The 22,977-nt window shown below is 50.6% G+C and overlaps 1 protein-coding gene across 6 annotated transcripts in view; it reads right to left on the bottom strand.

Annotated features, from left to right (window-relative positions):
• The window catches only part of SMARCC2 (SWI/SNF related BAF chromatin remodeling complex subunit C2), a 254,922-nt gene that overhangs the window by 50,774 nt on the left and 181,171 nt on the right, over positions 1-22,977 (bottom strand). For all 6 annotated transcript variants that reach the window (XM_075336975.1, XM_075336976.1, XM_075336974.1 and 3 more), the window contains one exon: positions 14,899-15,028. In XM_075336975.1, the coding sequence (XP_075193090.1) occupies positions 14,899-15,028 (130 nt within the window). The remainder of the gene's footprint in view (positions 1-14,898; positions 15,029-22,977) is intronic.

Here is a 22,977-nt window from a genome sequence, read left to right as displayed (position 1 = left end):
GAGACTGGCATCCGTGGTGAGGATCACCCAGGACGGGGCCAGGAAGGAGCGTCCCTGAGACAGAGAGAAGGGCCAAAGCCACCACTGAAGGGAGCCCCTGGTCTGTGGCGACAGAGCCACTAACCTGTGCAAGGAGGAAGTCCGCTTGTCCCAACAGCGGAGAATGTCCAGCTGCAGAGGACGCAGATGGAACTGGGCAAAGGGAACCGCTTCCATTGACGCCACCATCTGACCCAGCACCTGCATTAGGTGCCTGATGGAATGACGGCGGGGCCTCAGCAAAGAGCGCACCGCCAGATGGAGGGACTGCTGTTTGACTAAGGGCAGCTTCACAAGTGCCGGCAGAGTCTCGAATTGCATCCCTAGGTACGTGAGCTTCTGGGTCGGAGTCAGAGTGGACTTGGGCAGATTGACAAGCCACCCGAATTGGACTAGAGTGGCGAGAGTGAGCGAGACACTCCGCTGACAGTCTGCACTGGATGAAGCCTTGACTAGAAGGTCATCCAGGTAAAGAATTACTGCCAACCCCTGGAGGTGCAGAACCGCAACCACTGCTGCCATGACCTTGGTAAATACTCGAGGGGCCGTGGCTAACCCGAAGGGGAGAGCCACGAATTGGAAATGTTCCTCTCCGATTGCAAAACGTAGCCAATGCTGGTGTGAAACTGCAATTGGCACATGCAGATAGGCATCTCTGATGTCGATGGATGCCAGGAAGTCTCCTTGGGTCATTGAGGCAATGACTGATCGCAGAGACTCCATGCGAAAATGCCGCACCTGAACATGCTTGTTGAGAAGCTTGAGATCCAGGATGGGCCGGAAGGAACCGTCCTTTTTGGGGACTAGGAAGAGATTTGAGTAGAAACCTCTGAACCATTCCCGGGCGGGAACCGGTACAATTACTCCGCTGGCCTGCAAGGATGCCACGGCCTGTGAGAAGGCGGTGGCCTTGGAGCAGGGGGGAGTTGACAGAAAAAATCTGTTTGGCGGGCTGGAAGAGAATTCTATCCTGTAGCCGTGGGAGATGATATCCCGCACCCACTGATCGGAGACGTGTTGAAACCACACGTCGCCAAAGTGGGAGAGCCTGCCACCGACCAAGGACGTTGCTGGCGCGGCCAGATAGTCAAGAGGAGGCTGCCTTAGTGGCAGCAGCTCCTGCGGACTTCTGAGGACGCGGCTTCGTGCGCCAGTTAGGTTTTTGGTCCTTGGCTGAGTTAGTGGACGAGGCCGAGGGCTTAGAGGACAACCAGTTGGAGGAACGAAAGGAACGAAACCTCGACTGGTTCCTGCCCTGGACAGGTTTCCTGGCTTTAGTTTGTGGCATGGAAGTACTCTTCCCGCCAGTAGCTTCCTTAATAATTTCATCCAGTTGTTCACCGAACAGCCTGGACCCAGCAAATGGGAGCCCAGCAAGGTACTTCTTTGAAGAAGCATCTGCCTTCCACTCTCGAAGCAACAAGATCCTGCGGATAGCGAGGGAATTAGCCGAAGCCACCGCAGTGCGGTGAGAAGCCTCCAGCATGGCAGACATGGCATAGGATGAAAAGGCTGAAGCCTGGGAAGTTAAGGCAACCATTTCGATCATAGAGTCCCTGGTGAGGGAATGCATCTCCTCTAGAGAAGCAGAGATGGCTTTGAGAGCCCACACTGCTGCAAAAGATGGGGAGAACGAGGCCCCTGCCGCCTCATATACAGATTTGGCCAGAAGGTCAACCTGGCGGTCAGTGGAATTCTTAAGTGAGGTGCCATCAGCCACTGATACAACAGTCCGGGCTGAGAGTCTAGACACCGGAGGGTCTACCTTTGGTGAATGAGCCCACTCCTTGACCACCTCTGGTGGAAAGGGAAAACGGTCATCAGAACTACGCTTTGGGAAGCGTTTGTCAGGACAGGCCCTAGGCTTGGTCACAGTGGCCTGAAAACTGGAGTGGTTAAAGAACACACTCCTTGTTCTCTTAGGCAAGGTAAACTGGTGCTTTTCTGCCAGAGAGGGTTGCTCCTCTGATACTGGCGGATTGAGGTCCAGTACAGAATTAATGGACGCAATCAAATCACTAACATCTGCGTCACTTTCGGACAGATCAATGGGGCACATGGAAGTAGCGTCCGAGCCCCCAGTAAAGGCATCCTCCTCTTCCTGCGAATCAGCTCGTGAATCAGAGCCACGGGACAGGGAAGGAGAGGGAGCCCTGCGCCTCCTTTTAGGAGGACGGGGTCTGGGACCAGATGAAGAATCCTCTGTGAGCTCCGCTGAGAGAGCCCTAGCAGGAGAGGCGCCCTGTGAAGGGGGCTGATGCATGGTCAGCAAAGTCCGGGACAGCTGTCCCATGGAGTCGTCAAAAGACTGGGAGATTGACCTAGAGAAGGATTCTACCCAAGCCGGGGGTTCAGCCACCGGAGCCGGAGCAGCCGGAGGGACCACTGTGGGTGCGATACCAGGCTGAGGCATTGCCAGGTTAGAGCAGGCATCACAATGTGGATATGTGCTCGGTTCAGGCAGCACGAGCTTACATGCAGTGCATATTGCGTACAGCCTTGCAGCCTTGCTCCTTGTGTGAGACATGCTGCTGAAGTGGGGGCTCTGAGCCAGAATGACCCCCAGAGAGTTTATAAGCAGGTCCACAACCGGAGGTTGTGGCTTACCAGACCGTTTGTGTGCCCTCAGGATCCCACAGCCCGGACCCCCAGAGAGATGCTGCAGCCAGCGCCGATCGCTGTGAGAACGCTGGTAAAATGGCGCCGGAGCGAGGAGAGGGGGCGGGGCCTACTCAGAGAGCGGGAACTGGAGGGCCAAGGAGATTTACAGGGGAGGAAACATTTCCTCAGAGAGGAGTGTCCCTCCCCTGTGCCGAACGGCCGCTGGGCGGAGCCGCACTGTCCCTCTGCATGATTGACATGCAGGGGCAGTGAAATCGAAACTAGGCCTCAGGCGAAGCCGGGGCCTAAATTTAACAATGCGACCGGCACGCAGGCACCATCGGCGCGGTTCTCAGGCGAAAACCAGAGAACCGGCCGGAAATGTCAGAATAGATACACAGCCCACTCTCCCCAACAATAAAGTACAAGGGACCCCCCGAAAATAACGTCTCAGATACTTAGCTTGTGAGACGCAGGGTTTCAAGTCCCTGGGGATGAGTGCTCCGTCCGGCAGGATCCTGAAGGGCTGCGGATGGAGACCGGTCTCCTGCAAGGCAGGGAGAACCGTGCTGGCTCCCACTTCAAGCCAGAGCCCAGGAGGGATGGTGAAGGAGCGCGGCATGTAAGGCTCCAGCCCTGAAATCAACCTTAACAACACCGCCGACACAGTGGGGTGAGAAGGGACATGCCGGGAGTCCAGGCTTGGACCCGCTTTTCTTCAAACTCTTTCCAAAAATCAAAAATCAGATGAGAATGCATGTGTGGATGTATGCCTCCTGAACACAAAGCATTGAACTGGCTATATTTGGTTATCCAGGGGGTGTATATGCTCAGAGGGAGGAGCTACACTTTTTAGTGTAGTACTTTGTGTGTCCTCCGGAGGCAGAAGCTATACACCCAATGTCTGGGTCTCCCATAGGAACGATAAAGAAATCTTAATTCCTCAGTCGCTTCATTGGGGAACACAGTAACCATGGGATGTCCCAAAGCTGTCCTTGGGGTAGGAATGAAAACCAAATATACTGTAACCAAAGAATTGTTCTACTCCTGTTCAAGCTGGGGAGCAACTGTCTGCAGAAGCTTCCTGCCAAGACTTGCGTCTGCTGACGCAAGGGTGTGGACATTGTAAAACTTAGAAAAGGTATTTGCCTATAACCAAGTAGCTGCCCTACATAGCTGCAGAACTGATGCCTGGTGAGGAACTGCCCAGGAAGCTCTTACAGCCCAAGCTGAGGGTTCAAATAACCCTGAACGGGGAAGCACTGGCATCTGCCCTATAAGCCTCACTAATGGTTAATCTAATCCAGAGAGCAATAGTTATCCAAGAGGCGGTCGGATCTCTGCCAGAGCATACTGGGATGACTCAAAAGGCATCCAAACGGATCTGTGAGAGACAGAGCTGCAAAGCTCTGACTAAGACAGACTACGTGCAAACCTTTCAGGGAGATAAGAAGTGAAGCGCCCAAAGGAAGGAGAGCAATTTCCTCAAAGTGAAAAGGAGGAGAATTCCGCTAAGATGAAAGGAGGGAGCCGAACATCAGAACACAGTCCTAAAGAAAGAGAGAAGAATCACTAAAAAGCCAAACTGGAGAGATCTCTATGATTGACGTAAAGGGGAAGGACTGAAGAACGGTAGGACCTCATAGAGGGTTTCTGGGTCCCAGGGAATTATTAGGTGGCCATGAGTTTTCCCTACACAGATGATAAGTCTTGACCCCTGGCCTATAAGATAAACTTTGCTGGAACAGGATAGCCAAGGCAGGATTCTGGCTTTTGGGAGTCTATCTTAGTTCAATTTAGACATGCAAAACTTAAAAAAGACATTACCACCTATGAGATATGTGCTAAATTAATTGGCAGAAAACTGACCTTAAAAGGCCCCCGTTCCCTAATCCTAGACAGACAAACTCAAACTGAAAGGCTAAGAGCCTTCCGAACTTTGGACTCGACCAACTTGCCAGTAAACTAAATAATCCAAAAATCGTCTAGAAGAGGACAACCTTGGGAGAGGTCTGTCTGGGTGTTCTGGATGGTGCCTGGGGGCATTTGCCATGACAACTGTGAGACACCTGGACTTAAACTGCAGAATCCAAAGCCAAATTTGCATTTAAAGAAGGGAATTTTGTTTACTTACCGTAAATTCCTTTTCTTCTAGCTCCAATTGGGAGACCCAGACAATTGGGTGTATAGCTATGCTTCCGGAGGCCACACAAAGTATTACACTAAAAGTGTAAAGCCCCTCCCCTTCAGCCTATACACCCCCCGTACTGCTACGGGCTCATCAGTTTTGGTGCAAAAGCCAGAAGGAGGAAAAAATTATAAACTGGTTTAAAGTAAATTCAATCCGAAGGAATATCGGAGAACTGAAACCATTTAACATGAACAACATGTGTATACAAAAAACAGGGGCGGGTGCCGGGTCTCCCAATTGGAGCTAGAAGAAAAGGAATTTACGGTAAGTAAACAAAATTCCCTTCTTCTTTGTCGCTCCTAATTGGGAGACCCAGACAATTGGGACGTCCAAAAGCAGTCCCTGGGTGGGTAAATAATACCTCATAATAGAGCCGTAACGGCTCCGTCCTACAGGTGGGCAACTGCCGCCTGAAGGACTCGCCTACCTAGGCTGGCATCTGCCGAAGCATAGGTATGCATCTGATAGTGTTTCGTGAAAGTGTGCAGGCTCGACCAGGTAGTTGCCTGACACATCTGCTGAGCCGTAGCCTGGTGTCGCAAGGCCCAGGACGCTCCCACGGCCCTGGTAGAATGGGCCTTCAGTCCTGAGGGAACCGGAAGCCCCGAGGAACGGTAAGCTTCGAGAATTGGTTCCTTGATCCACCGAGCCAGGGTTGATTTGGAAGCTTGTGTCCCTTTACGCTGGCCAGCGACAAGGACAAAGAGAGCATCGGAGCGGCGCAGGGACGCCGTACGAGAAATGTAGAGTCTGAGTGCTCTCACCAGATCTAACAAGTGCAAATCCTTTTCACATTGGTGACCTGGATGAGGACAAAACGAGGATAAGGAGATGTCCTGATTGAGATGAAAAGTGGGCAAGGCAAATGGCCAGGGAGAAAACGCCTGAGCAGAGCACCACGACAGGAATATTTTCCACGTCCTGTGGTAGATCTTGGCGGACGTTGGTTTCCTAGCCTGTCTCATAGTGGCAATGACCTCTTGAGATAATCCTGAAGACGCTAGGATCCAGGACTCAATGGCCACACAGTCAGGTTGAGGGCCGCAGAATTCAGATGGAAAAACGGCCCTTGAGACAGCAAATCTGGTCGGTCTGGCAGTGCCCACGGTTGGCCGACCGTGAGATGCCACAGATCCGGGTACCACGACCTCCTCGGCCAGTCTGGAGCGACGAGGATGGCGCGGCGGCAGTCGGCCCTTATCTTGCGTAACACTCTGGGCAACAGAGCCAGAGGAAGAAACACATAAGGAAGCTGAAACTGCGACCAATCCTGAACTAAGGCGTCTGCCGCCAGAGCTCTGTGATCTTGAGATCGAGCCATGAATGTTGGGACCTTGTTGTTGTGCCGTGACGCCATTAGGTCGACGTCCGGCATCCCCCAGCGGCAACAGATCTCCTGAAACACGTCCGGGTGAAGGGACCATTCCCCTGCGTCCATGCCCTGGCGACTGAGAAAGTCTGCTTCCCAGTTTTCTACGCCCGGGATGTGAACTGCGGATATGGTGGATGCTGTGGCTTCCACCCACAGCAGAATCCTCCGGACTTCCTGGAAGGCTTGCCGACTGCGTGTCCCACCTTGGTGGTTGATGTAAGCCACCGCTGTGGAGTTGTCCGACTGAATTCGGATCTGCTTGCCTTCCAGCCACTGCTGGAACGCTTTTAGGGCAAGATACACTGCCCTGATCTCCAGAACATTGATCTGAAGTGAGGACTCTTGCTGAGTCCACGTACCCTGAGCCCTGTGGTGGAGAAAAACTGCTCCCCACCCTGACAGGCTCGCGTCCGTCGTGACCACCGCCCAGGATGGGGGTAGGAAGGATTTCCCTTTCGATAATGAGGTGGGAAGAAGCCACCACCGAAGGGAAGCTTTGGTTGCTTGAGAGAGGGAGACGTTCCTGTCTAGGGACGTCGGCCTCCTGTCCCACTTGCGTAGGATGTCCCATTGAAGAGGACGCAGGTGAAACTGCGCGAAAGGGACTGCTTCCATTGCTGCCACCATCTTCCCCAGGAAGTGCATGAGGTGCGTCAAGGGGTGTGACCGACCTTGAAGGAGAGATTGTACCCCTGTGTGTAGTGAACGCTGTTTGTCCAGCGGAAGCTTCACTATCGCTGGAAGAGTATGAAACTCCATGCCAAGATATGTCAGTGATTGGACCGGTGTCAGATTTGACTTTGGAAAATTGATGATCCACCCGAAACTCTGGAGAATCTCCAGAGTAACGTTGAGGCTGTGTTGGCATGCCTCTTGAGAGGGTGCCTTGACCAGCAGATCGTCTAAGTAAGGTATCACTGAGTGACCCTGAGAGTGGAGGACCGCAACTACTGTAGCCATGACCTTGGTGACAACCCTTGGGGCTGTCGCCAGGCCGAACGGCAGTGCCGCGAACTGAAGGTGTTCGTCTCCTATGGCGAAGCGCAAGAAGCGCTGATGCTCTGGAGCAATTGGTACGTGGAGATAAGCATCCTTGATATCGATCGATGCTAGGAAATCTCCTTGGGACATTGAGGCGATGACGGAGCGGAGGGATTCCATCCGGAACCGCCTGGTCGTTACGTGTTTGTTGAGCAGTTTTAGGTCCAAAACAGGACGGAAGGACCCGTCCTTCTTTGGAACCACAAACAGGTTGGAGTAGAAACCGTGACCCTGTTGCTGAAGAGGAACCGGGACCACCACTCCTTCTGCCTTCAGAATGCCCACCGCCTGCAGAAGAGCCTCGGCTCGCTCGGGAGGCGGAGATGTTCTGAAGAATCGAGTCGGAGGACGAGAGCTGAACTCTATCCTGTAACCGTGAGACAAAATGTCTCTCACCCAACGGTCTTTTACTTGTGGCAGCCAGGTGTCGCAAAAGCGGGAGAGCCTGCCACCGACCGAGGATGCGGTGTGAGGAGGCCGTAAGTCATGAGGAAGCCGCCTTGGTAGCGGCACCTCCGGCGGTCTTTTTAGGGCGTGATTTAGACCGCCATGCGTCGGCGTTCCTCTGATCCTTCTGAGGCCTTTCTGAGGCCTTTTGGACGAGGAGAATTGTGACCTGCCCGCACCCCGAAAGGACCGAAACCTCGACTGTCCCCTCCTCTGTTGGGGTGTTTTTGGTTTGGCTTGGGGTAAGGATGTTTCCTTTCCCTTGGATTGTTTGATGATTTCATCCAATCTCTCACCAAACAAACGGTCGCCAGAAAATGGCAATCCAGTTAAGCACTTTTTGGAAGCCGAATCTGCCTTCCATTCCCGCAGCCACAAGGCCCTGCGTATTACCACCGAATTGGCGGCTGCAACCGCCGTACGGGTCGCAGAGTCCAGGACAGCATTAATAGCGTAGGACGCAAATGCCGACGTTTGAGAGGTTATGGACGCCACCTGCGGCGCAGACGTACGTGAGTGCGTCAATTTGCGCCTGACCAGCTGAGATAGCTTGGAGTGCCCATACGGCTGCGAATGCTGGAGCAAAAGACGCGCCGATAGCTTCATAGATGGATTTCAACCAGAGCTCCATCTGTCTGTCAGTGGCATCCTTGAGTGAAGCTCCATCTTCCACTGCAACTATGGATCTAGCCGCCAGTCTGGAGATTGGAGGATCCACCTTGGGACACTGAGTCCAGCCCTTGACCACGTCAGGGGGAAAAGGGTAACGTGTATCCTTAAGGCGCTTGGAAAAACGCTTATCTGGATAAGCTCGGTGTTTCTGGACTGCCTCTCTGAAGTCAGAGTGGTCCAGAAACATACTCTTTGTACGCTTGGGAAACCTGAAACGGAATTTCTCCTGCTGAGAAGCTGACTCCTCCACTGGAGGAGCTGAGGGAGAAATATCCAACATTTCATTGATGGACGCAATAAGATCATTCACTATGGCGTCCCCAACAGGAGTATCAAGGTTGAGAGCGGCTTCAGGATCAGAATCCTGATCAGCTACCTCCGCTTCATCATACAGAGAGTCCTCTCGCTGAGACCCTGAACATTGTGATGATGTCGAGGGAATTTCATAGCGAGCTCGCTTAGTCGGTCTGGGGCTGCGGTCCGTGTCAGAGACCTCACCCTGGGATCCATGAGACACCCCGGGAAGACATTGCTGTTCCAACTGAGGGGAACCAGGGGACAATGATAACACAGTGCCCCTGGCTTGAGATGCCGGCCTGGACTGCAAGGCTTCTAATATCTTAGCCATAGTCTCAGAAAGTCTTTCAGTAAAAACTGCAAACTCCGTCCCTGTCACCTGGACAGTGTTAACAGGTGGTTCTCCCTGGGCCACCCCTAGCAGAGGCTCTGGCTGAGAAAGTGCCACAGGGGCCGAGCATTGCACACAATGAGGGTCAGTGGAACCTGCCGGCAGTATAGCCGTACATGCTGCACAGGCAGCATAGTAAGTCTGTGCCATGGCACCCTTGCTATTTGTGGACGACATGCTGTTGTCTCCTCTGAGCAATAAAGGAGGGTAAATAGCCACAAATCAACAGTGCACCCTACAGTGTAAAGTATAGACTATAATCATATAAACTATAAATACACTTCTGCACTAGTGGGGCCAGCACCACAGGTGCTGCTTACCGCCTGCGCAAAGCGTTTGTGTGGGCACCAGAATTCCTGCCTGGGTCTCTTTGAGCTTGTCTCTCCTCTCCAGCGTTAGCAGAGCTGAGAGGAATGGCTGCCAGCGTCCTGGGGAGAGGAGGGAGCCGTGGGCGTGACCCAGAAAAGTGCGGGAACTGGTGCCCCACTGTGCAGAGTGAGGGGGGTGGAGTATGCAAAGCATGCTCCAGCCCTCAGTGCTGCCGACCTGTACAGCGTCCCGCCCTTCCCCTGACTGGCAGGGCTGGGGGCGGGAAAAGAATGAGACTAGGCCGCAGAAGCCGGGGACTATAGTTATAAGCGCGGCCGCCGTATAAGCGCGGTCGGCGCGGAAGTCCCCGGCGCACTAACAGTCCTAGCCGCGCCACAGGCATAACCATGGCAGCGGTGGTCAGCGCGGCAGTCCCCCTACACAAATACACTCAGCGACGCTGAGTGTATAGTGGCACACATGCAGCCAGCGCTGCTGTCCCCGGTGCACTAGCACACCCAGCAATGCTGGAGTGTTGCTGTGCGCAGTCCCCACGGGGACACAGAGTACCTCCAAGTAGCCGGGCCATGTCCCTGAACGATACTCGGCTCCTATCCAGCAGGGTCCTCAGGAGCTGTGGATGGAGCACGGTCTCCTGTGCCTGGAGACCGATGGGATCCCACTTCACCCAGAGCCCTAATTGAGGGATGGGGAAGGAAAGCAGCATGTGGGCTCCAGCCTGTGTACCCGCAATAGATACCTCAACCTTAACAACACCGCCGACAAAAGTGGGGTGAGAAGGGAGCATGCTGGGGGCCCTGTTATGGGCCCTCTTTTCTTCCATCCGACATAGTCAGCAGCTGCTGCTGACTAAGCTGTGGAGCTATGCGTGGATGTCTGACCTCCTTCGCACAAAGCATAAAAACTGATGAGCCCGTAGCAGTACGGGTGGTGTATAGGCTGAAGGGGAGGGGCTTTACACTTTTAGTGTAATACTTTGTGTGGCCTCCGGAGGCATAGCTATACACCCAATTGTCTGGGTCTCCCAATTAGGAGCGACAAAGAAATATTAATTCTAAGCTGGAAAAGGAGAATCCTGCTTTAATAAGAAAACACCACGATTCCTCTGGAATGTGGAAGAGCCAGATATCTGCCCTGACCTGACACCTACTGGGGGAAGTCCTAATGTAGGCAGTAGGCTTCTTGGGAGAACCTCAGAGGCGAAAGATCTCCAAACGCCCTGTGAGTTGATCATCTGAATGACTTGCATTAATATCCAAATGAGACGGACCTGGCCAGAGCGCCATAGGGGTGACAAGAACCGCCATCTGACCAACCACTACCACTCACCCGCGTAACCATCTTTCCTCAAGAGTTCTCTGATGAGGGTTCAGAACCACCGAAGACGGTGGTTGGTGTACCTGTAGATCACTAAATAAGCTGTGAGAACCCTCAGATAGTCTGACTCACCCAGGAAAGAGGTAACGTAGTAAATGATTCACCTCTGCGATGTTTTGGAAGGTGGTTGGCATAGTGTCCGAGTTGTAGCTTCACCAGTGGCATTTGCACATCTGAAGGGTTTGACTCCCTCAGAAAGGCGGTCTGAATAACCTCTGGGTTTACAGTTTACTCATGGAAATTCGTCCAGCTATAAGGCCTCAGCTGGTAGGTCTGACTCAGTCTGTAAGGTGCTCAAAATAACCACTGGATTGTAGGGTCATTTGCAGGATTCGCAAAATTGGGAAGTCTCAGCTGGAGCATCTGTCCTTCCCTGACGGTAGACAGAGCAACATATAGATTACAGGGTTCTCTGCTAGCTTTGCCTGGTTGTACAAGCTCAGTTGTTAGGTGTCATTCTTTCAGGGAGGTGATCAGCATACCAAGGACCGAGAAGAAACCGTTAGATGCTTCACATCTACAAACTAATACAATGATTCCCTGGCAAACTCAGCCCCTGCTGAGACAAAGATACAGCCTATTTAGGAGTGGAGTGTGTGAGTGACAGTGGTGCCTGCGGCGCTAGAAGTATAAATTGCCATGGACAGAACCTCTGAATAACCTATCAATGGGTAACCAGGGCAATCTTGCAAACCCAATCCATGGCTGCTTGGGCTGCCTCAGCCATTGGCTGTGCAGATGCTGTCTAGCTGGTGGATGTGACATTGGTCTGTGGTCATAGTAAAAGTTGTGATAGAGGCCCTAGACAACTGTAGAGATTCCACAACCACAACCAGGATGTAGGCTACAAAAGGGCTAAAAGCCAGGACTTATGCAGGGCAAAAGGCAACTCCTCATACCCAGGCCACAGAAAGAGGGACATACCAGCAGTGCAATATGCTAAGGCTTGGTCCAAGGGAAACTTAACCTTGCATAAGATGCAAGCATATTGGGTAACAAGGGCAAGCTGGATAGTTGAGTGTGGTCTTCTCTAGACCTTATGAGAGACAGAGAAGGCAAAGGGACTTCTAGGAAAGGTAAATGGTGATAAAAAGAAAAGGGCAGCCGCTGGGACACTGCTAGCATCAAGTCGCCCAACAACAAACAGTCTATGTGGTGCAAGGGTTGCTAAGATCTGAGAATGTTGTGAGGCCAGCTAGGATTGTATCGAAGGACACCGAGGCCAGCTGGTGCAGGTGCGTGGGGCAAGCATAGGAGTGATGGAAGAACCACTATCATCGGTGAAAAACCAGGGAAAATGGCACTGCCAATATCACAGGAAAGAGGAGGGGTGCGGTGTCCGTGGCCAGAAGAGGCTGCGGACATTAAGCTCATATACCAGCTTCGATTGGCCCGAGCGCAGGTTCATGCTGGCTCTAATGATTGGTCAGTGGGCAGGACCCACCAGCTTCGCTGATTGGCCAGTGGGTGGGTGCACACTGACAGTACTGATTGGCTGGCAGACTGACTCGCGCAGCCTTTACTAATTAAGCAGCAATTGGCTACACTGAGTGAACAGATCGTAAAAAGTAATATAGAGTGTGAATTGTGCAAGGCTACACCGAAATTTGTTATTGAATATACTGCTCGTGGCTTGAGCATACACAGGGTTTGAAATTAAAATAACTACTGTGTCAAACACATACACAACCGCCATATAGGACTTCTACCTCCACCTCAATTGCTGTACACAGCCATAACATCACAGAAAGGAGCCCTTCTGCACTTCCCCATACCCACAGATCTGAAAGAGAGAGAGTAAAGCTAAGGACAGGATGGAGGGAAGCGAGAGGAGAGAGGACATTGAAAAAAACACTGGCAGGTGCGCAGGGCTAAAAATGAGAAGAACAGAGTACCTGCAAGAACTCAGAAGCCACAAAAGGAGCCCCTACCACTTTGATAAATGACCACTGGGGAGCCAGCGCAATGCAAGGCCCAACTTAACGCATCTGTCTTGAAGAAGCTTTATCCTGTGATTAGAAGAACAAGGGCGCTATGTTGATCGGGTGGGTCAGGGACCATGAGGCTAAAAGACCACTGCCCCGGCACCTGATCACCAACAGCATCAAGGTACATAGTCTAGTTGTACAGGCGCGAAAAACTACAGACTGAACAATACAGCCTGTACTCTCTGCCATTATGTGGGTGAAAGAGTGCACAATTACACCCTGTTATACCCTCTAAGCAATCCATCTGGAAAAGAAAAAACAGCAATGTTTAATGCCAAGCCTGCCTTCTAATGGCCTAAAATAGGACTGAGACTCAGACCTTAGTTACCTCCAATTGACACTACAACAAACTAAGGATGCCTGATGCTAGCAGGCACAGTATAGTCTGCTGGGGAGGAGCATATTTCCATTTTGGATTTAATACTAGTGTCAGCCTCCAGGTGGCAGCAAATAGGAATAACGTTTGGAACACCATTCTAAGTCCGAACTGGGTGCAAAAACCTAAAAAACATCACTATGGGGAGATAAGGTATGCACACCAGTGACTATGTAAGGGGAATACATGAAATAGCAGAAACTGCTGTGTGAATACTGACTTGAAAAATCCAATAGCTATATGCAAGAGTGAATATGTGAAAAATGGAATCTGCATTACTGCCATGAACATATGAATCAAGAGAAATTTAGCTACTGAATTGATCAATGCAATAGAGCCCCAACACTACGCCAAAGTATTTCTCTACGTTGGGGTCCCTAGCTTGTGTGTGTCCTCTCATGCAGTTAAAAAAACCTACCGTGTATGGGAAGCTGAGACCCAGGCTATTTATGCGTATGATATGGATTGGCAATAGGTGTGGTTGGGGAGGGTTCACAAACGAAAAAATACTAACAAATAGGAATAACGTTTGGAACACCATTCTAAGTCCGAACTTAGCCTGGGTCTCAGCTTCCCATACACGGTAGGTTTTTTAACTGCATGAGAGGACACACACAAGCTAGGGACCCCAACGTAGAGAAATACTTTGGCGTAGTGTTGGGGCTCTATTGCATTGATCAATTCAGTAGCTAAATTTCTCTTGATTCATATGTTCATGGCAGTAATGCAGATTCCATTTTTCACATATTCACTCTTGCATATAGCTATTGGATTTTTCAAGTCAGTATTCACACAGCAGTTTCTGCTATTTAATGTATTCCCCTTACATAGTCACTGGTGTGCATACCTTATCTCCCCATAGTGATGTTTTTTAGGTTTTTGCACCCAGTTCGGACTTAGAATGGTGTTCCAAACGTTATTCCTATTTGTTAGTATTTTTTCGTTTGTGAACCCTCCCCAACCACACCTATTGCCAATCCATATCATACGCATAAATAGCCTGGGTCTCAGCTTCCCATACACGGTAGGTTTTTTAACTGCATGAGAGGACACACACAAGCTAGGGACCCCAACGTAGAGAAATACTTTGGCGTAGTGTTGGGGCTCTATTGCATTGATCAATTCAGTAGCTAAATTTCTCTTGATTCATGTTCATGGCAGTAATGCAGATTCCATTTTTCACATATTCACTCTTGCATATAGCTATTGGATTTTTCAAGTCAGTATTCACACAGCAGTTTCTGCTATTTCATGTATTCCCCTTACATAGTCACTGGTGTGCATACCTTATCTCCCCATATCCAGGTGGCAGCAGACTATCCCATGGTTACTTTCCCCCAATGAAGCAACAGAAACAGCCCTTTAAAAGTATGTGTACATGCTGCAAAATTTTCTGCACCTAAAAACGCATCTTGTGGCAGAAAAATGCACCAAATAACATGTGTATTTTATTTTTTGACCATGTGCTTTTAGTGAAAGAAGAGCAAAAAAAAAATGCAGGAAAAAAACATACCAACATTTGACATGGTGCACATTTTATATGTACTCAAAACTGCAAGGAAAAAAGAAGCTACTTGCGCTCAGCACTTCAGGATTCTCATTGACTTTGCCAGCATAAGGAGAGACTTGCAGATTTGGGCAACAAACTGCACAATAAACTGCATCTAATCTGCATAAAAAAAACTCAGCGTGCACACACAGCCTAATACCCGAAAAACATGATGCAGATCTATTAAAAATATGAGTATATTTAACATTAATGCTGTAAACACCTACCCATATCAACATCACTCTTCTCAGAGTCCTTGTCTGTGTCAACATCTTTGTTCTTATCTTCTTCTTTCTTGGTAACATCAATTACACGTTCCTTTGTGTCCTCCTCAGGTACTGATTCACTGGGAGATTCCTTAGGATAATTGTAAACATGGGAAGTGCATTATGACCAATTTAATAACATAAATCAACACATGGAGCATGTCATCATGACTGATCACTTTAACCCCTTAGTGACGGAGCTAATTTTCACCTTAATGACCAGACCAAATTTTGCAATTCTGACCAGTGTCACTTCATGAGGTTATAACTCTGGAACGCTTCAACGGATCCTGGTAATTTTGAGATTGTTTTTTCGTCACATATTGGACTTCATGTTAGTACCAAATTTAGGTCAATATTTTTTGCGTTTATTTATGAAAAAAATTGAATTTTGGCAAAAATTTTGAAAATTTAGCAATTTTCAACTTTTGAATTTTTATACCGTTAAACCAGAGATTTCTGTGACACAAAATAGTTAATAAATAACATTTCCCACATGTCTACTTTACATCAGCACAATTTTGGAAACAACATTTTTTTTTGTTAGGAAGTTAGAGGGGTTCAAAGTTTATCAGCGATTTCTCATTTTTACATCAAAATTTACAAAACCATTTTTTTAGGGACCACATCACATTTGAAGTGACTTTGAGAGGCCTAGATGATAGAAAATACCCAAAAGTGACACCATTCTAAAAACTGCACCCCCCAAAGTACTCAAAACCACATTCAAGAAGTTTATTAACCCTTCAGGTGCTTCACATGAACAAAAGCAGTGTGGAATGAAAAAAAGCAAAAATTAAATTTTACCTAAAAATGTTGCTCTAACCCAAATTTATTCACTTTTAGAGGAAATAACACAACAAAATGGACCCCAAAACTTGTTCCCCACTTTCTTATGAGCGCGCCGATACCCAATATTTGAATTTTGGAAAGCAAATTTGGCTGAAATAGATTGCGGGCACCATGTTACATTTACAGGTCCGCTAAGGTACCTAAACAGAAGAAACCCCTAACAAGTGACACCATTTTGGAAACTAGACCCCTCAAGGCTTCTATCTAGGGGTATAGTGAGCATTTTAGATCCACAGGTACTTCACAGATTTTGTTAACGTTACGTTGTCATATTGAAAATTTTAATAAATTTTCTCAAAAATGTTGCTTTAGCATCAATTTTCTCACTTTTTCAAGAGGTAATTCCAAAAATTTGACCGCAAGGTTTGTTAACCACTTTATGAGCGCGGTGATACCTCACATGTGGTCTGAAACCTTTGTTTGGACAAATGGGAGGGCTTGGAACGAAAGGAGCAATATTTGAATTTTGGAAAGGAAATTTGGCTGAAAAAGATTGCGGGCACCATGTCACATTTGGAGGTCCCCTAAGGTACCTAAACAGCAGAAACCCCGCACAAGTGACCCCATTTTGGAAACTAGGCCCCTCAAGGAATTTATCTAGATGTTTGGTGAGTACCCTGAACCCCCAGGTGCGTCACAGAATTTTATAACGTTGAGCCATGAAAATAAAAAAATAAAATTTTACCACAAAATTGTTATTTCAACCAGGCAGCTTTTTTTTTTCACAAGGGTAACAGGAAAAAAGAAGGGAATTTTGTTTACTTACCGTAAATTCCTTTTCTTCTAGCTCCTATTGGGAGACCCAGACAATTGGGTGTATAGCTTCTGCCTCTGGAGGCCACACAAAGTAATTACACTTTAAAAAGTGTAACCCCTCCCCTCTGCTATACACTCTCCCGTGCATCACGGGCCCCTCAGTTTTGGTGCCAAAGCAGGAAGGAGGAAAGTTATAAATTGGTCTAAGGTAAACTCAATCCGAAGGATGTTCGGAGAACTGAACCATTAACCAAAAGAACAATTGAACATGAACAACATGTGTACACAAAAGAACAACAGCCCGAAGGGAACAGGGGCGGGTGCTGGGTCTCCCAATAGGAGCTAGAAGAAAAGGAATTTACGGTAAGTAAACAAAATTCCCTTCTTCTTTGTCGCTCCATTGGGAGACCCAGACAATTGGGATGTCCAAAAGCAATCCCTGGGTGGGTAACAGAATACCTCGATAAAAAGAGCCGGAAACCGGCCCCCTCTTACAGGTGGGCAATTGCCGCCTGAAGGACTCGCCTACCTAGGCTAGCCTCTGCCGAAGCATAGGCATGCACCTGATAGTGTTTTGTGAAGGTGTGCAGACTCGACCAGGTAGCCGCCTGACACACCTGCTGAGCCGTAGCCTGGTGCCGCAAAGCCCAGGACGCGCCTACGGCCCTGGTAGAATGGGCTTTAAGCCCTGAAGGAATCTGAAGCCCCGATGAACGGTAGGCTTCAAGAATCGGTTCCTTGATCCACCTAGCCAAGGTTGACTTGGAAGCCTGAGACCCCTTACGCTGGCCAGCGACAAGGACCAAGAGCGCATCCGAACGGCGCAGGGGCGCCGTGCGAGAAATGTAGATTCTGAGTGCTCTCACGAGGTCTAACAAGTGCAAATCCTTTTCACATTGGTGAACTGGATGAGGGCAAAAAGAAGGCAAGGAGATATCCTGATTGAGATGAAAAGGGGATACCACCTTGGGGAGAAATTCCGGGACCGGACGCAGGACCACCTTATCCTGGTGAAAGACCAGGAAAGGGACTTTGCATGACAGCGCTGCTAGCTCAGACACTCTCCTAAGTGAAGTGACTGCCACTAGGAAGGCCACTTTCTGTGAAAGGCGAGAGAGAGAGATCTCCCGCATCGGCTCGAAGGGTGGCTTCTGGAGAGCCGTCAGCACCTTGTTAAGATCCCAGGGTTCTAGCGGACGCTTGTAAGGTGGGACTATGTGGCAAACTCCCTGCAGGAACGTGCGGACCTGCGAGAGTCTGGCTAGACGCTTTTGAAAAAACACTGAAAGCGCCGACACTTGTCCCTTGAGAGAGGCAAGAGACAAACCTTTGTCCAATCCTGATTGAAGAAAGGAAAGAAAAGTGGGCAATGCAAACGGCCAGGGAGCAAAACCCCTATCCGAGCACCAGGCTAAGAAGATCTTCCAAGTCCTGTGGTAGATCTTGGCGGACGTTGATTTCCTGGCCTGTCTCATGGTGGCAATGACATCTTGAGATAACCCTGATGACGCTAGGAGCCAAGACTCAATGGCCACACAGTCAGGTTGAGGGCCGCAGAATTCAGATGGAAAAATGGCCCTTGAGACAGCAAGTCTGGTCGGTCTGGGAGTGCCCACGGTTGCCCCACCGTGAGGTGCCACAGATCCGGGTACCATGACCTCCTCGGCCAATCTAGAGCGATGAGGATGGCGCGCCTGCAGTCGGACCTGATCTTGCGTAACACTCTGGGCAGTAGTGCCAGAGGGGGAAATACATAGGGTAGTCGAAACTGCGACCAGTCCTGAACTAACGCATCTGCTGCCAGCGCCCTGTGATCCTGAGACCGTGCCATGAATGCCGGGACTTTGTTGTTGTGCCGAGACGCCATTAGATCGACGTCCGGCGTTCCCCAGCGGCAACAGATCTCTTGAAACACGTCCGGGTGAAGAGACCATTAGCCTGCGTCCATGCCCTGGCGACTGAGAAAGTCTGCTTCCCAGTTTTTTACGCCCGGGATGTGAACTGCGGAGATGGTGGAGGCTGTGGCTTCCGCCCAGAGCAGAATCCGCCGAACTTCTTGGAATGCTTGACGACTGCGTGTGCCGCCTTGGTGGTTGATGTATGCGACCGCCGTGGCGTTGTCTGATTGTATTCGGATCTGTCTGCTCTCCAGCCACCGCTGGAACGCCTGTAGGGCTAGATATACTGCCCTTATCTCCAGAACATTGATCTGCAGGGCGGACTCCGTCGGAGTCCAGGTTCCCTGAGCCCTGTGGTGGAGGAAGACCGCTCCCCACCCTGACAGGCTCGCGTCTGTCGTGACCACAGCCCAGGATGGGGGCAGGAAGGATTTTCCCTTCGACAAAGAAGTGGGAAGAAGCCACCACTGAAGGGAGGTTTTGGCTGCTCTTGACAGGGACACGTTCCTGTCTAGTGACGTCGACCTCTTGTCCCATTTGCGGAGAATGTCCCACTGAAGTGGACGCAGATGAAACTGCGCAAAGGGAACTGCTTCCATTGCTGCCACCATCTTCCCTAGGAAGTGCATAAGGCGTCTCAAAGAGTGTGACTGACCCTGAAGAAGAGATTGGACCCCTGTCTGTAGTGAACGCTGTTTGTCCAGCGGAAGCTTCACTATCGCTGACAGAGTATGAAACTCCATCCCGAGGTAAGTCAGGGATTGGGTCGGTGTCAATTTTGACTTTGGGAAATTGATGATCCACCCGAACCTCTGGAGAGTCTCCAGAGCAATGGTCAGGCTGTGCTGGCAAGCCACCCAGGAGGGTGCCTTGACTAGGAGATCGTCTAAGTAAGGGATCACCGAGTGGCCCTGAGAGTGTAGGACCGCCACCACTGTTGCCATGATCTTGGTGAAGACCCGTGGAGCTGTCGCCAAGCCGAAAGGCAGTGCCACGAACTGAAGGTGTTCGTCCCCAATGGCGAAACGCAAGAAGCGTTGATGTTCGGGTGCGATCGGCACATGGAGATAAGCATCCTTGATGTCTATTGATGCTAGGAAGTCTCCTTGTGACATTGAGGCGATGACCGAGCGGAGAGATTCCATCCGAAACCTTCTGGTGCTGACATGCTTGTTGAGCAGTTTGAGGTCTAGAACGGGACGGAAAGATCCGTCCTTTTTTGGCACCACGAACAAGTTGGAGTAGAAGCCGTTACCATGTTCCTGAGGGGGAACGGGAATCACCACTCCTTCTGCCTTCAGAGCATTCACTGCCTGAAAAAGTGCAGCGGCTCGCTCTGGGGGCGGAGATGTTCTGAAGAAACGAGTTGGAGGACGAGAGCAGAACTCTATCCTGTAACCGTGAGACAGAATGTCTCTCACCCATCGGTCTTGGACATGTGGCCACCAGGCGTCGCAAAAGCGGGAGAGCCTGCCACCGACCGAGGATGCGGTTTGGGGAGGCCGAGAGTCATGAAGAGGCCGCCTTGGTGGCGGAGCCTCCGGCGGTCTTTTTAGGCCGTGACTTAGACCGCCATGCAGAAGGGTTCCTCTGGCCCTTCTCCGACCTGTTTGACGTGGAGGGACGTGACTTGGCCGAAGGCCGAAAGGACTGAAACCTCGATTGAAACTTTCGCTGTTGAGGTTTGTTTTGTTTAGACTGGGGTAAGGACGAGTCCTTTCCCTTGGATTGTTTAATAATTTCGTCCAATTGCTCGCCAAACAAACGGTCGCCAGAAAATGGCAAACCGGTTAAGAATTTCTTGGAGGCAGAGTCTGCTTTCCATTCACGTAGCCACATGGCTCTGCGGACTGCCACCGAATTGGCGGATGCTACCGCTGAACGGCTCACTGAGTCCAGGACGGCGTTCATGGCGTAGGACGAAAAAGCCGACGCCTGAGAAGTCAGAGACACAACCTGCGGAGTAGCGGTGCGTGTGACCGCAGTAATCTCAGACAGACAAGCTGAGATAGCTTGGAGTGCCCACACTGCCGCGAATGCCGGAGCAAAAGATGCTCCTATGGCTTCATAGATGGATTTCATCATGAGCTCTATCTGCCTGTCAGTGGCATCCTTGAGCGATGAGCCATCTGCCACTGAAACCACAGATCTGGCCGCCAGCCTAGAGACTGGAGGATCCACTTTTGGACACTGAGCCCAACCCTTCACTACTTCTGGGGGGGAAGGGATAACGTGTGTCATTAAGGCGCTTAGTAAAGCGCTTGTCCGGGTATGCTCTGTGCTTCTGGACAGCATCCCTGAAATTAGAGTGATCGACAAAGGCACTCCGTGTACGTTTGGGAAACCGAAACTGGTGTTTCTCCTGCTGTGAAGCCGCCTCCTCTACAGTTGGAGTTGGAGGAGAAATTTCTAGCACCTGGTTGATGGACGCTATAAGGTCATTTACTATGGCGTCCCCTTCAGGTGTATCTAGATTGAGAGCACCGTCAGGGTCTGAGCCCTGAGCTGCGCCTTCCTCTTCATCCTCTAGAGAGTCCTCATGCTGAGACCCTGAGCAGCGTGACGAAGTGGAGGAAGGTCCCCAGCGAGCCCGCTTCACCGGTCTGGGACTGCGGTCCGAGTCGGAGTCCTCACCGTGGGACCTATGTGTCACCTCAGGAGCAGATTGCTGCGCCAACTGATGGGGACCTGGGGACGAAGAACGCACAGTGCCCTGCATCTGTGTTGTTGGTCTGGACTGCAAGGCTTCTAGTATCTTAGCAGACCATTTGTCCATAGACTGAGCCATGGACTGAGAAAGCGACTCAGACAGTTTGTCAGCCAAAACTGCAAACTCTGTCCCTGTCACCTGAACAGTGTGAACCGGTGTCTCTACCTGAGCCGGGGGTCCCACCAGTGCCTGAGGCTCCGGCTGAGTGAGTGTCACAGGGGCCGAGCATTGCACTCAATGAGGGTAGGTGGGACCTGCAGGTAGCATAGCCGCACATGAGGTACCGGTTGCAAAATAAGCCTGTGCCTTGGTACCCTTGCTCTTTGCGGACGACATGTTGTTGTCCTCCAAGAGATAAGTAAGGGATCACCGTGATCACTGAGGGATATATATATAGCCTCAAGTTAACAGTACAGCCGAACTAGCAAATGTATACACACAAGATATATATATATATATATACAGTTCGGCACTCTGGGGGGTCCAACACCGGCAGACCGGTGTGGCTTACCAACCGCTCTGTGTGGCCACCAGATTCCCTGCCCCGGGTCTCCCTCAGCTGCAGCCAGAAGTTCTCCACCGCAGAATGTGCTGAAAAAATGGCTGACGGCGTTCTCAGAGGAGGAGGGAGGTGTGGGCGTAGTCACAAAAGTGCGGGAATCTGGTGCCCCAGCGTGAGTAGTGAGGGGGCGGAGGACAGCTCAGTGTACTCCAGCCCTCACTGTCGGCGTCATACCAACCGTCCCGCCCTTTTCCCTGACTGGCAGGCCTGGGGGCGGGAGAATACCATACTAGGCCGCAAAAGCCGGGGACTAAAGTTAAAACCGCGGCCGGCCGGCAGTGCACGGTCGGCGCGGTAGTCCCGGACCCATAACCACGCCGCAGTCGCTGCAGCGTCTGGGCCCAAGGTGCTTTATGCGCCGTCCCAACGGGGACACAGAGTACCTGTGGATGCAGGGCCATGTCCCTGACGATACTCCGTCTCCTGTCCGGCAGCTTCCCCCAGGGGCTGCGGAGGGAGACCGGTCCCAGTGTCTGGATGACCGGATAGGATCCCACTTCCCCAGAGCCCCTAAGGGATGGGGAAGGAAAGCGGCATGTGGCTCCAGCCTGTGTACCCGCAATGGGTACCTCAACCTTAACAACACCGCCGACCTGAGTGGGGTGAGAAGGGAGCATGCCGGGGGCCCCTTTATAGGGGCCCTCTTTTCTTCCATCCGATAAAGTCCGCAGCTACTGCTGACTAAAAACGTGGAGCTTGCGTGAATGTGTGCCTCCTTCAACACAAAGCAAAAAACTGAGGGGCCCGTGATGCACGGGAGGGTGTATAGCAGAGGGGAGGGGTTACACTTTTTAAAGTGTAATTACTTTGTGTGGCCTCCAGAGGCAGAAGCTATACACCCAATTGTCTGGGTCTCCCAATGGAGCGACAAAGAAATCAGCATGAAATTTATTGTGCAATTTCACCTGAGTTTGGCGATACCTTATATGTGGTGGAAATCAACTGTTTGGGCGCATGACAGGGCTCGGAAGGGAAGGAGTGCCATTTGACTGCAAAATTGGCTGGAATCAATAGCGTACGCTATGTTGCATTAGGAGAGCCCCTGAGGTGCCTAAACAGTGGAGGTCCCCCACAAGTGGCCCCATTTTGGAAAAAAGACCCCTGAAGGAATTTATCTAGATGTTTGGTGAGTACCCTGAACCCTCAGGTGCTTCACAGAAGTTTATAATGTTGAGCTGTGAAAATAAAATAATACATTTTTACCACAAAATTGTTACTTCAACCAGGTAGCTTTTTTTCCACAAGTGTAAAAGGAAAAAATT

This window comes from Anomaloglossus baeobatrachus, chromosome 2, assembly GCF_048569485.1.
Source record: "Anomaloglossus baeobatrachus isolate aAnoBae1 chromosome 2, aAnoBae1.hap1, whole genome shotgun sequence".
NCBI lineage: Eukaryota > Metazoa > Chordata > Amphibia > Anura > Aromobatidae > Anomaloglossus > Anomaloglossus baeobatrachus.
The sequence above is the reverse complement of the archived record's forward strand: the minus strand, read 5'-3'. Positions and strand labels throughout refer to the sequence as shown.